Source organism: Odontesthes bonariensis, chromosome 12, assembly GCF_027942865.1.
Source record: "Odontesthes bonariensis isolate fOdoBon6 chromosome 12, fOdoBon6.hap1, whole genome shotgun sequence".
NCBI classification, from domain to species: Eukaryota; Metazoa; Chordata; class Actinopteri; order Atheriniformes; family Atherinopsidae; genus Odontesthes; species Odontesthes bonariensis.
In genome coordinates, this window is record NC_134517.1 from 21,001,201 (window position 1) to 21,015,530 (window position 14,330).

The 14,330-nt window shown below is 41.8% G+C and overlaps 1 protein-coding gene across 3 annotated transcripts in view; it reads right to left on the reverse strand.

The window, feature by feature from the left end:
- osbpl6 (oxysterol binding protein-like 6) overlaps positions 1-14,330 on the reverse strand; it is a 38,944-nt gene that overhangs the window by 20,774 nt on the left and 3,840 nt on the right. For 2 of the 3 annotated variants that reach the window (XM_075479623.1, XM_075479624.1), the window contains exons 2-4: positions 9,721-9,966; positions 592-714; positions 166-219 (exon numbers count right to left, since the gene is read on the reverse strand). In XM_075479623.1, coding sequence (XP_075335738.1) covers positions 166-219; positions 592-714; positions 9,721-9,867 — 324 coding nt within the window. In that variant the 5' untranslated portion in view covers positions 9,868-9,966. The remainder of the gene's footprint in view (positions 1-165; positions 220-591; positions 715-9,720; positions 9,967-14,330) is intronic. The other variant, XM_075479625.1, reaches the window with a different exon arrangement.

The window sequence follows — 14,330 nt, forward strand, 5'->3', positions numbered from 1 at the left end:
AATTGTTAGTTTCTTCGTGTATTATTTTTCCACTTCAGTAAAGTTTTAGCTTTTGCGCTGAGGCAATATTGTTGCAGATATTCCAGCTGACTCATTGTTAAACCAAGCAGAGGTCAGGCCAGGCTGCACTGCTCCTGCCTGTGGGTTATAATCAGGGTTACTTACATCAAGAGGGGACTTGGAATACTTCAGGATCCCATTGTCCAGAACGAAAAAACGCTGCAAAGAAAATAACCACCAAAATAGTTAAAAGAGAGCAAGGTCGGAAATGACAAATAGTGAAGAAAATAAATCAGATAACACTCGTTAAAATCAGACATTCTAATCGTTTTCTATAAAAAATACAAATGCAAGAATTTTATCGTTAAAATATTCCACTAAATAGGACTCTGTGTGTTTTGTCTAATCCTGTTTTCTGCTGACATTAACACATCGGCTAATGCTAAATATCAAAAAAATATTCAGTGACCTTACAGGGAAAAAAAAGCAGGGAGGGGTAGGGCAACAACGTTTTATTGGATTGCAAACAGTTGTGTAGTGGTTGTGTCCTGCAGCAAAGCTTCTGTGTGTCACTTTGCCTGTGGATCCTACCTTGTGCCAGCCTTTCAGGGGCCATTTCCGCTTCTTCAGCATAAAGCCTTCGTGTTTGTCAGGCCTCTGGACGTTGCTCTGACCAATTTTCAGCCCCTCAATTATTTCCCAGCTGTCTGCCTCCTGGAGAAACAGAAAAAAAAAACCATACAGCATTGTCAGAACTAATCCAATCACTCTTCTGGCAGAAGACAGAAACTGGGGACACGTTCGCTGTGATAAACAGAAAACATGTCCCTGTTTGCTTTCATGAGGAAAACAACAACAATCACATGTACCACTTCTTTTCACCCTTCCACTACACATTTGAAAGAAAAAAAATACTGCCCTACTGAAGTTCCTCCTGCTCTCTCAGCATTTCCGCTCCATTAGCTTTCTCCTGACTATGCTCTTCCTGCTCCTAGTGGCTCTGTAAATCAAAGTGACGCCTCTGGAGTGGAGGGCTGCCAGGGTCATGCAGGACAGGTAAGACGTCCCACTGTTGTCCCTTTGGAGGAGACACGAGGAAACACGGGGTCATGATTTTATGTCCCATAACAGAGTAACTGATATGATCCTTTTCCCCTCTCTGATAGGTCCTTTTATTTGTATGTTTTGAAAGTTAATCTTAATTTCCCCTCAGCTTTATCTTCCTCAGCATGAGCAGGGCTGCCCCCCTACAGTTAACTGATATTATTAGTATTTGGCTGTCAAATCCCGAGCTTATTCCACACACATATTTTACTCAATCAGCTTTGAGTAAATCAACTCTTCTGAAAGATGTCCAGCATACAGCTTTGAGAACAGTTTTTGCTACTTAGCAGAAGCAACTTTCTCATTTCTAACTGCTCTCTGAGCCAGTGTTAACGAGAAATGATCAAACTACTCCCACATGGTCCTCCATGAAGCAAATGAGCCATTTTTAATGGTCACATACTTAAAAAAAAAAATCGCTCGATTTAAATTCAAACTGAAAGCCATATTTTTCAAGTCCTGGAGAAAAAGCCGGCACTTAAGTTTTGTCCAGTCAAGAGAAAGTCTCAGCTTTAAAACCCAACGCAGCAACTCCTCTGACTGTGCTGGCATGTCTTTTGAATTTGTAATGCAAAACTTGAATCGATAGCAGTGGGCCTCTAAAGCAAAATCAACTCAACATGCACAAGCTTCTCTGGCACAGCAAATAACAGCCTGTGGCTCTCTACGACGTGATGCCAAAAACCTTCAAGTCATCTCTCTGGATGTGCGTGACGACAGTTGCCCTTGGTTTGCAGGACATTTAACAATGGAGACAACAGCTCGTTTAATCTAACAACCATGCGAACAGATCTGTGTGGTAATGAGGTCATGCCACTTCACCGAGGGCAGCCCCTCCTCCGTCTCTCCTTGTGAAAACAGGGAAGTGGAGGAGCTCAAATTCATTAGCAAAATGCAACTCAGTGCTAAAAGCAATCCTATCATAAAAGGGTAGCACGCTACTCATTAGACAATTAGCCATTAGATCGTTATCTGTTAAACAACTCAGCTGTATGATGCCACCATTGAAATGATACATTTCTCAATGCTTCATCATTTAATACACAACAGCTGCCTTAAGGCCAACCTCCTCAACAGGGAATATTAAACAGCAGTCACAGAGCAGAGAAAATGCTTCAGACAAACTCCCTGCGTGTTATTCTGCTGCATTACAAACCTTCAGCTGACCCCAAAACTGATAAATCAATAGTACACTCAATAAAATAAAATAAAAACTGCCTGTGCTGTAAATATTTAAATCCATAACTCGTTCCACGGCAGCCCTTTAGAATTCAAACCATTAAAAAAGGATCCACAACCTCTGGCTCAACGTTAACCCTAAAGTACGTGCTGACTCCTGCCTTATATGGAAAATTAGTGTTATAATGAAAGTTATTTCAGCATGCGAACCAAACGGAATCGGGCCAAAGTGATTTCCTGCGCTCTTCTTCCAATCATTGATCTCACTGCAGAATAATTTACAGCTGAACGAGCAGGTCCTGCTTTGCGAGTTTACCCTTTTAATGACGGATCTCGTGGCAGACTCACTCGGAGGCTTGAGAGAGGTTTATTTCACGAGCCTGCTCCTTTGATAGCCGACACCTTTCCATATCTCCCTTGAAAATTGGACACTTAAAATCAGGACCGACTTGGTTAGATAACAGAACGTCGAGAACACAAATTACAGCGGGGAGATGTGATCACAGCTGAAGTCAATCTATCAGCTGAGTTGTGCCTGTTTCATAGGCCGGGTCCTCAGGGATTCGTCACCTGCGGCGACACTTGGCACAGTAGCACAGCAGACCTTTCAATGATGCAATGAATCAAACTATTACAGTTAAGGTCTCCCTGAGTAGAGAAAAGGACAAACACTCCTCTGGGACACCTTAGGCTAAATCAGCACTATAAATATCACAGCAATAGCCTACTTCTGAAAACCATTTTTTCTTACACGTCTGCCTCTTGTTTAGACATTGATTTACATGCGGGGTCAATCGCTCAACTTTTTCCATCGTGCATTCAACATAATTGCAATAATTCTACTTTAACCCATATTGCTGACTGCATGAATTACTCGCTACATCTTCTTATCTTTGGATTATAGGGTTGCTTTCTTAGGTTGACAGGTTAACTGTCCTTGTGTCTGGAGAAACAGGTTGTTTTCTCACGAGGTAACAAGGACCATGTGTTGTTTTGACAAGATAATACGTTCGTCATTTATTATCTTGTAATGGTGTAAAACAAACAAAAACAAAAAAACATCCTGTGATTTCTTGAAGATAAGTATCTCATTAAAAATAGATCTACAACAAATAGCAGGTTAACTGATGAAATCATTGAAAGAAAATCAATTTCTTTTAATGTTTTGATGATTGATTACTGTCAGTCAGCATTTTGAGCCAAAGCGCTGTTGAAAAAGTTATAAATTTATATACAGTATATGATGATTTGTGGCTTTCTTCTCATTAACAAATTTGTCATTGCCTAATAATTTTGGGTCGCAAGAACAAACTGTAACACAAACAAGACATCTTTGCTAGGGTAAAGGTAGTTACAAAGCATCCAAAAGCATTTCTATTATTTTCAACAAAGACTGAGCTGTCAGTCAAACTGACACAAGTTCACATACAAGAGGCTACAGGTGGGCTCCTTCTGAAGAATTATCAAAGTGGGAGTGGGTGAATAACAGAAAAATGGCAGGAGTAGTTAGTAATCTATAGAGTGATTTGTTTATTTCTGAACAACCTCTAAGGGGAAATAATAATAATGTCAACCATAGAAATTTTCATTCAATCTTACAGGTACTTGTTCAATGCGATCAAGAAGTATTTCACCACTGGCCATTAGATTAGGCCGCTGTGTTCTCCGCAAATCCCTTAACGAATAATAAAAAAAAAAAGTACTGTACTGCTTAGTGGAAAAATCCCCCTCGTTTCCCGCAATCACCACTGGAAGATGATATCTCAGCAGCTACCAGCCGCAGGACAACTGTTGCGAGGATGGGTTTCACTGCAGCGTTTGGCTGGCTCAGCAGTGCGGCCCAGAGTACGAGGGTGGGCTGCCACATGAAGAGGAAGTTAACACCCTGACAGAAGAAGAGGCTCGTGCCCTGTGTAAACACACCAGATTCAGTTACACTGACAGACTGTAGGTGTTAGGTTGTGGGTGAAACATTGCGGGGTGGTAATGCCTTAAGAAATGAACGTAGACAACGTCATTCATGCCTTTTATCAGATCAGCAATATCAGTAACCTAAATATAATAATGCATACTAATTTGCAGCAACAGGTTAGTTTGAATCAGTACATTTGAAATAAATGTGCATTTTACAGTATTTTCTGTGACCTTCAATTCCCTTATAAAAAAAGGGACACCAAAAGGTATCAGTCCCCCAACATAAAACACTATCTTTTTGATGCATGTTTACTCTAAGTGCGGTAAATGACACTACTTTCCTCCAATGGTCCAACGGTCATAGCTTTAACCGTAAACCGTAACTATGGCCGCTCTTAACGTGGCCGTAACTGAACTCACAATCCTGCAATCCTAGGTTCTAATCTATCATTTGAGCCATGGGGCCCAAATGATTGTATCTAGTCTGTATTACACTCGTATTGTTATATCTGGACAGTCACACTGTGGTAGAGTGTCCCTCGTGGTGTCCTTATCCTATGAAGAGGATGATGGCAAATGAAAAATGAATCAGTTTCGGAGAGGCTGTCAATCTTAATCTATGATTAAAAGCACATGTGCTTTCTTTTTCTATCAAAGCATCTCATTCGCTCAAGAGTCATCTGTCAAATGTATGAAAATTGTATGAATCCAGCCAGCTTCCACCAGATATTTTTCACAAAAATACGGTGTGATTCTATCATTTCCTCATATCACATGTTTATCCTCTTGCTGCTCATCGTGAAGAAAAAACATAACTGCAGGAACATCTTGAGCAATTCATTTGCCTTAAATGTGTGAACTACAACATGCATGCGTGTGTGTGTGTGTGTGTTTGTGTGAGTCTGCTTACTGCAGGTGGTGCCTCTAATTGCTCTCATGAGGGTCTCCACAGTGAACAGTAGTTGTCAGCAGACGGTAAAGTGACATGTAGGCTATTGATTCAAAAACGGGGGCCAGGATCCCATTAATGCTTTTTCCAAACAAAACTCCCGTCTCTCCACCAAAGCTGAGGCACTGCAAAAGCTAGCAAGGATTTCTTTTCTGAGTGTCTGCTTTCCAATGGAGGATTTACTCCTCTCGCTGCACATAACACCGTGTATGATGATATCACGAAGGTCAATACTCAACAGAAACACGACGTGTGACTTTGCATATTGTTAATGAAGTCTGCGGACGCTCGTCTATGTTGGAGAAGTCCTCATGTCTTGTTGTTGGGAACAGTAGCTTCCCACATGCTGCACACGTCACGATATCTTCTAGCCACATTAAACTCGTACACAATTTACAAGCCCCTAAAATGCTTTGAATCATCTCTAAAGTGCCAATATTCAACAGCAGTTGACTAAACTCCCTCTGCAGAGGTGGACCGTGAGAACAACTTAAAGTTTTTTCACGTTCTTATTCTGTTCCTCTTGCACCGGCTGCTCTGAAGCCTTAGCTCTACTGCTCCTAAGTCCTCAAAAGTATTTTCTCTTGCTTTAAAACTTTAATGTTTTTGACAACTCATCCTGAACTTGAGAGTGTAATCATATATTTGCCCCATGAAATGTAATATGGAGAGCAGCTGATCTTACCAATTTTTCAAAGCCATGCTTGACTGTTTCAGGGTCATATTGCCTTGTAGAGTAATGTCCTGGCTGGATCCTTTTTCTGATCTAAAAACATGACTGACTGAGGAGTCTGAGGAGGGTGCCAGTCCTGCGATGACACACCGCATTTATTCGGCCTCCCCCCAAACCACAGATAGTTAAACCCGAAGTCTCAGTCACACTTCATCCCTACCGCAGGAGCTTCGTTCAGAAATTACAGGGAAGTGTAATTTTTCAAAGTTACAAATGCACAAGGCATGGTTTACCCGTATCTAACAGACTAGAATAACAAACAATGGTCTGCGTATTTCAGAATTGTGACAAAAAAAAAATCAAATGCAGACTTTTGCGAAGCTTTGACACACACTAATCCGGTTTTCTTCTTTTCTCTCTGCAATGTACAGCGGATCCAGGTCAACAAAAGCCATGATGGCCCTCAGGTGCAGAGCCTGCTTCGGGGTCACTGTTTATAGAACGCTTTCACTCAGCTGTGTGGAGGCTCACATCACTGTCGTTCTACTTATTCGCTCCAGTTTCTGCTCTTGGTGTGGAAACCCCTTAGGCTTGGTTAGTCTGACTCAGTTTCTGTTTATCTGGTCACAGCTCTGTTACTCTGGCAACTCAAACGCTGAAATACATCACAGGGTTGTGCATTGTGGAGCGCTGTGGAACATCGGCAGTTGCCAAGCGACATACATTTAACAACCAATCAGTTGCCAAGCGTACCCCAGCCTTTCCAATGTAGCATAAATATGCTCTGACTGTAATTTTCTTTTTAGATATTTTAGATATTGCAATAATCTACAGGTTTTCTATACTGACTGAATATAATTATATTTGATCAACTCATCCGAATTAAGATTAATTTATCAAGTAAATGTGTCAGAAAGAAAGATAAGATAAGAAAGAAAGATTCTTTTGAAAATGAAACATATAGTCCCCTTGGCAATGAGTCTGCTATCCCATGGTGTCTTATACTTGATGTTACACATGTCAAACCCTAACCACCCCAGTAACATTTTTACAGTTTTACACAGTTTTACAGTTTTACACATAGAGGCATACTTTATTAATTCCCATCTCTAGGTTCCATTTTTAGAATTAGGATTAATTACAGTTTCATGGGTAATCTTGAATTAAAAAATGCCCCTATGTGGAATGCTTGTTAAGAGCAGCTATGAATATGTGCATAACTGGGAAGTGAATCCCAAACTAAAGAAACAATAGCAAGCAATGCAATATGATGCATTGAAAAAGAAATAGTCCAGCCTGGATTTGAACATCTTGCTTCGTGACCTGGTGCAGACTGATCTGTCCGGTGTTTGCTACAGTGGATCGATCAGATCCATGCTTCGGATTAGCCGTGTTGCATTTATTTGAGCTAACTTTAACCGAACGGTTTTAGCTGTAACGGATTTCTCTGGTTCACTCGTCTAAGGAGCTGAACTTTCTCACTCAATACTATAACAATTTAAAGCAATTTTTCTCCTTATTAATCATTTAGACCTAGCCTGGGAATTCCCATGCTGCTTTGCGCTCGATTTCATTCTCACAACAAAGCAAGGCTGCTCAATTTCTCCATTGATGAAATAAATTCACAACTCTACAACATAAAAATTCATGTAGAATATAGCATATACTTTGTTGTCTACAGTAGTAGATCAACCCTCATCTTATATTGAAGCTCCCAGATCAAGGAAGTGACGTCGATGCAGCTTTAGCAGCAGAGAAGCTATTAGGCTTGTGTTGATAATAATGAACTCCTGGACTATGTACAAACTTCAAAATGCATCGTTTTGTGAGTACAGACCATATTTCTACTACTGTAGAAGTTTGGTGTCATGGCATGTGATTTTAGTGTGGTAATTTTGGAGATACTGCCAGGGTCCGTTAGCGCTTGTACTAAGCTATTCGGAATAACTCAGTAACTCGGCTGATGTTCAGCCAATATCGGAAAAACTTGGCTGGATGTCACGGTTCAAATGACCCTAGGGTGAATCTACTCCGAACCATCACTTTAAGTAGCTTAGAACGCAAGTTTACTTTTATTTGACTTTTTTTTCTTCTTCTTCCTCGTCAAATTTCTGTCGTCATCTGGTATAAGTGATACAATCGGCTATGAATCCCGCGCAAAGCAGCATGGGAAGAACCTGATGTCATTTGATAGACATTCGTAGCGCCCAATAAACGGCTCTAGGCATTCGTAAACCACGCCTCAAATACGAGAAAATGCACACCTAGTTCCCAGACCACCATCTCATCGAGATTGTGGACGCGTCAGCCAGGCTAATTTAGACCCTAAGAGATGGAAAATTAGAGCCAAGGTTTAAAAGAACCAGTTTTTTCATTTAATGCAAAATTAAAGACGTTCTCCCCCCCCCCACCCCTCTCTCTCTATGGTAACATTTTTGTCTCTTTTTCTCTCCTTATGGATGCACCAGGCTGAAACATGTAAATTACAGCAACTTTGCACATGACTCTGGTTTGCAAGTAGCTACACTACCGCATCATATTTCACTGCTAAATTGTGACAGCAAACAGCTGCAAAAATCAAGATTCTAATTCCCAATTCAGTTCTTGTTGAGCGACTGATTTGCTGATTATCTGGAGGTCTTGATCAGGCTGGTACACAAAATTAAGAGAATGTACTGCACAGTTAAGTCATTTGTTTTTTTCTCTATAGATCCCTGTTTGGCCGCGACTTCACTTCATCAATCACATTGAAAGAGACCATTAGGGAAAGAGCATTTGGGAAACAAAATGCCAAACCTTGCTTTTAAAAGCAGGACCATGACATTAAAGAAAGAAATAATGGGCAGGCACGCTTAAAGGGTTAAACGTACGCTTCATCAGGCCGTAGGCCTTCGACTGAGGCTTTGTAAAGGGCCCCATTTCTCACACCAGCCTCCTTTTCTCTTGCCCTGCAGACGCTAAGTTATGCTCCAACATGGCCTACCAGAGTGTACCACATGTCCAGCGGAGCACAAAGCTTCCGCCTGTCCCTCATGAAATATTCATAACCCTGCGCCGACGGAAAAGCTGTGATGTCAGAGATTCCAGTTTCGGTGTCCTGTTTCTGCATGGCAGCAGTGACACAGCAGCTCAGTGAGGTAAGGAGGGCCGGGGGATTCGGATGGCTGTCTGCACGGGTTAAGTTTATGCACACCTCTTCTGAACTGTGTAATAAGGGGGCATCTCATCGTTTGCCACGTCTCTGCAAGGTTCTCATTTAGTAATCGGGGAATTAAGGCTGCTCTCTCTTAGCTGATTAGTCAGCTAATCAATTGATAAGGTCTTGTGAGGTTAATAGCTGGTTAGCTTTATTCAAATGAACTTTTCAAAAGGTATAGATAATTAATCATGTGCTGCTCTGTACGTATGAATTCACCTGAGGAGTAAAAAAATAATGATGCAATTGAACAGATTTATCTTATCAAAAGCACTTTGCTAATTTTAGAAAAAGGCTGAATTTCTCCCAGACAGATGCCTCAGATTATTATGAATTTATTAAATGATAAACCGTTTGGCTTTTACGACGGCCGAAGGGATTTCTAGCATGTCAGAATAATCTTTATGTGTTCTGACAGCGCTGGAAATAAAACTGAACTTTGTCTGCATCTGCCCAATACATCAAACAGGGGTTCCGTGTCTGTAGAACTGCTGGTTGCATTTCTCATGATTTATCATTTCCTGAAATCGTTTTGGCCTAGTTCCCCTTTTCTATTTATTTTTTATTTTTTTTTGCTTAAAGAGTTTAGCTGCCTGGAAGACAGCAGCAGTCCAAACTAACATTCACTCCCCTCTAATATCTTTGCTCAATGAGCAGTCATTCAAAGTGCTGCCATCCAGGTTCCTCCTGCTACCAGAAAATTACCTGCCGGCTGTCACGCTGGGAGGAGGAAGAGGAGGAGGCGCTCTTGTGAACCGGAGTGGAGGTCTTGTTCACTGGCGTGGAGCTCCTCTCCTCAGAGCTCATGGCGCGGCTGTGGGGGCCCCGCTGGTAGTGATGATATTGAGACATGTTGGGCACCAGTTGGCTGTGTGGACCTCCCTCAGTTCTGGGCCCCTCAGATCAGGGGCATCCTCTGACACTTCCTCAGGCTCACTGCTTGCTGTTCATCTGAAACAGGAGGATCAGGAGGTTATACTGTTGCACTCACTTTCATCTGGGCCTCTGCACGGCTCTCAGAACGATCCTCCCTCCATTTCTGCTTTTTTAATCTGACTCACAGATCCTGAGTTGTGAAACCCTGAGCTCTTCTTTGAAGCATGGGTTTTCTAAATTCTTCTCATTACATGTGCATTACTGAGTAAGCCTTTCATCGTGTTTGTTATATGAGCTCAGCGCCTCTCAGGATTACTCAGTATACATTAAGCTATAAAATTCAGAAACCCTTAGATATGTGATGTGATATAATACATAAGATTATAACCTAATTCACATTTTTTTTCCTGTCAATCCACAGACCAGGTAATTGACTGACTGTTTTGAAACCTTTAAAGACTTTGTTGTGGTGCCAGTTTATTTCAATTGACCAGCAAACAGTATATCTTTACACAGCAATGTATTAAATTCTGTTGACAACTAACTGGTCTAATTGCAATGATCTCCAGTACTATTCCCCAGTTGCTCCAGGTTGTTTTCCACTGTTTGATGAGCCAAACACCACGACATCGCCAGAGGTAGCGGGCACATTTAGGTTTTCTGCCAAATGAAAAAGAAGAGCCCAGTGACTTTGAGGAGGTGATTTGTAGGCTTTTCAACTAACAAAACTGAATGAAAGTAACAGAAACAGAACGACTGTAACAGCACTATGAATAATTAAGAAATAAACTGTTCACCATGTTAACTGATGACTACCTCCACTGCAACAGATTGAGCCAAAACCACTGTTTTGTGACATAAATCCTCAAAGATTTATATTACCATAAGAGCCGTATTTGGCCAAATCAAAAAGAGAACGAATCAGCTCTATTTATAATGCATCAGACCAGCTAAAACCCACTCGCATTATCTACCCAAAATACCAGCACCCAATAGTTTAACCTTTAAAACCTGTGAGGGTAATGGCAGAGCCGTATTCTGAATGAAACCTTGTATGTTGGCTTCAAAATGACTGGCTGAGCTCAGGCTAGGATAGCAGCGCGCGCGGGGGGGTTGTTTGTTTTCATCATTAGTCATGGCACACGCTGACATCCATAATCATAATACCGCCTGCAGTGGTGCAGTGTAGTAATCTGAGTTTCTGAGCACTGATAAAGCATAAAAACAGATAAACTAACCCTGTAAAGTGGCGCAACTATAACCCAATAGCGAGTATAATCGTTTTTAATCAGTAAAAACATTCAACAATACACAAACGAATCAATAATTGCAGCCTTGGTATGACAAGAACATTCACAGAGAATAACACGAAAGCACCAAATAATATCACTAGATTTCCCATGGTAGAACACAAATAAAGATCGTATACTTCTGTTATGGCGGTATTATTATATTTTTTGTATCTTAAAGACTAAAAACTCATCGTAAAAGACTGCCACAGACAACTGTGTGGCAATGCATGACTATCAGACTACTACAGGCACAGATAATGTCACACTACAGACAGCTTGTGTTCATATAGCGGGCAGCAGATACTGTATACAATACAGCTTCCGAGTATCCTGTGGTTTTTAACTACAGGATGTTTCTGTGAGGCTCCCCCATGTGTCAGGGGAATCCTGCGTCCACAGAGCAGCTCTGCACGCTACGGCAGTGCGCACGCTCGCATGCCGCTGTGCACTATTTGCACACACTATAATCTATAATTCAGATCCTTCAACGACGTCATCATCCCTGCCCTGCCCTGCCTTGTCTTAAGCCAACCAGGATGTAAGCTACTGTAAGACAAGGCACTAAATCCATTCAGATAGTGTATTCCACTTAGCCTATTTAATAGAATGACTCTCCTTGACCTGATAAAAAGCAGAGGTGATGAGCGCTTCATTGCCAACTTTACTGTTTTAACTAACCTGTGAGCGTGAAATAGTGCGCTATAGTCTGAGAGCAACAATGTGGAATACTTTAGGAAACATTTACTGACTCCAATGAGAGGCAGCAGCCTTTTTGCAGAAGAAAAGAAGAGAAAGACGGCAAACTGGATACGAAGCGACTTGGAACAAACGTGAAGAGAAAACGTGTGACGGAGAAGATTGAAATTTATACTCTTTCGCTTCATTTTTTCTCACTTCTATAGAACAAATCCTTTCCCCGCTCAACATGTGAACTCGCTTTGCGATAGCAAAATGTGAATTTACGGTCGCACTGGGGGCAGCTACTGTAAGCCCATAACTCCTCGTTCAGCTAACAGATGTCAGCAGCACAGAGGTGGTGTAAACCAGTAGCGCCGAATGACCAACAAATCAGTCCACAGGCAAATAAAAATGCCAGCATCATAAATCTGACAGCCGCGCATCGTGCAGTCTGTTTGACTGGATGGACGGCAGGGCTGCTCCATACAAAGACAGTTATCATGTTGGGGAATGTCTGACCAGCACTTGATTAGTCATGAGCTTACAGTTCTAAATGCAGTCACCATGATTATGGCCCTCTAAGCAGGAAGACAAAGCAAGGCTGCATGTGAATGCTATGAAGACAGAAATACTTGCTCAAGACACAAACAATGTCAAACCGACTCTCGTCACAAACTTTGACAAAATGTAACGCGCCTATGTAGAGCGAACAGGAGTGAACAGAGTGTGTGTGTGTGTCTGTGGAGGGGGGGTGCTCAGTTACAAAGGAAGGTAAAGTCTTCTATGTGCATCAAAGAAAATATCTGTGTGTCAGGGATAAAGTTTCAAGTTTCAACTTGAAACTTTAAAGAAGAAGCCTGTGTTCCTTCTGTAGATTAAGCACAATTTTTTCTCGAATACATCAAGCCAATTTGCTGTTCAAACTCCTTTCCAGAGAGTCTGGTTTGGATACAGGGCGCAAATCATCCCCTGTGGTTGTGACATCTGGAGATCTAACCCCACAAAGAGGATCCTTCAGTTGTGTGAAGCAACAATAGCACCAGTATGCAACAGTCCGGGGTGAAGATGCTTTTTTTTTTCCTCCAGGGCATTTAGTAAAAGCCTTGAACTGGCGCGAAACATCCCCAAAGTTAAACAGACCGAGCGCATTCACAGCTCAAACGACCACCACGGCAACACATTCTTGTTCTTCACCCTGACATGAAGATTCGGCCAATCCACATTACAGTACTGTAAAAATATAACCAAGTATTTATCAAGTCAATAAACTAAGTCTGATCATTCAAAGCAAACAATCCCTGAGACAGAAGGGTGAGCATTTAGTTATAAAACTGTCATTAAAGCCTCTTTATCACAGATTTCCCCCGGGAAAGGCTGATGTTTTAAAACAAATGAGCGTTGTTACTAAATCTGTTGTGAAATACAGCTGAAATATTGTGATGAATAGGCAGACGACATATTGGAGGGAAAAAAAGAGCCCTTGACTATTATAGCGGTTTGTTTGTGGGAAGCTTTTTCGCTGGCATGTTTTAGGTCCATAGCTCCAATATGTTGCACCTTCAGTCACCAGATGCAAAGCCACTGAAACACCTTTGGCAGATTTTGGGACCGACGTGTTAGGGCAGCACAGGTCTTTTGATGATGGCATTTGGTGCCATCATCAAAAGACTAAATGAGGGAATATCTAAGGGACGAGTTCTGTTAAATCCTGCAGTGTACTGTAGTTCCACCGACTTGGAGAACCAACGCCGAGGCGAAAAGCAGCTGCTCTGACAGCAACAGAGAGGCCCAGTGCCTTACTCGGATGCATCACCTTGGTTGTCATTTCACTCGTCATGTGTTCGCATCCACCTTACAAAGAACGACAGATCAACAGTTACTTCCACGGTTTGAGTCCTTCAGCCCCCTCTGACAGCATGCACAGTGTGTACACCGCCTCTCGCACCACGGCGGCTGGGAGAAAAGCAAGCGCCTCTGCGACCATGAACAGGATAAAGCGCGTATAGAAAATTGACAGGGAGTTTTCATGAATAACTTTTTTAAATCAGCTTTCATACTGGCAGCTTGACAAAAGCGGTCGGTCCCACTCACCTTCACGCTCTGCGGCATGCTGCTGACAGCATCGCACTTAATATATACTGAAGACTTTATCAAACCCAACTAACAAGCTCCTGAATTCTGACAATTTTCTGGGTTTTTTTTCAATCACATGACAAAGGCGAGAAAAGAACAAACCAAATGCAACGACACATTATCACAGCCTATATTAGCCTATGTGTGTGTGCACACGTATGTTTTGCATACATCTGCACACGTTTATTAGCATTGCGGCATTTCTGTCCCTTGTGCCCTCTTTGTTCACACTGATGCACTACTCCATATACTTAATCTTTTCTCCCATCTGTCTCATTCGGTCTAAAATCCATCCTTGAAACAGTCACAAGTAACGTCTGTCGGTCTCATTTCACG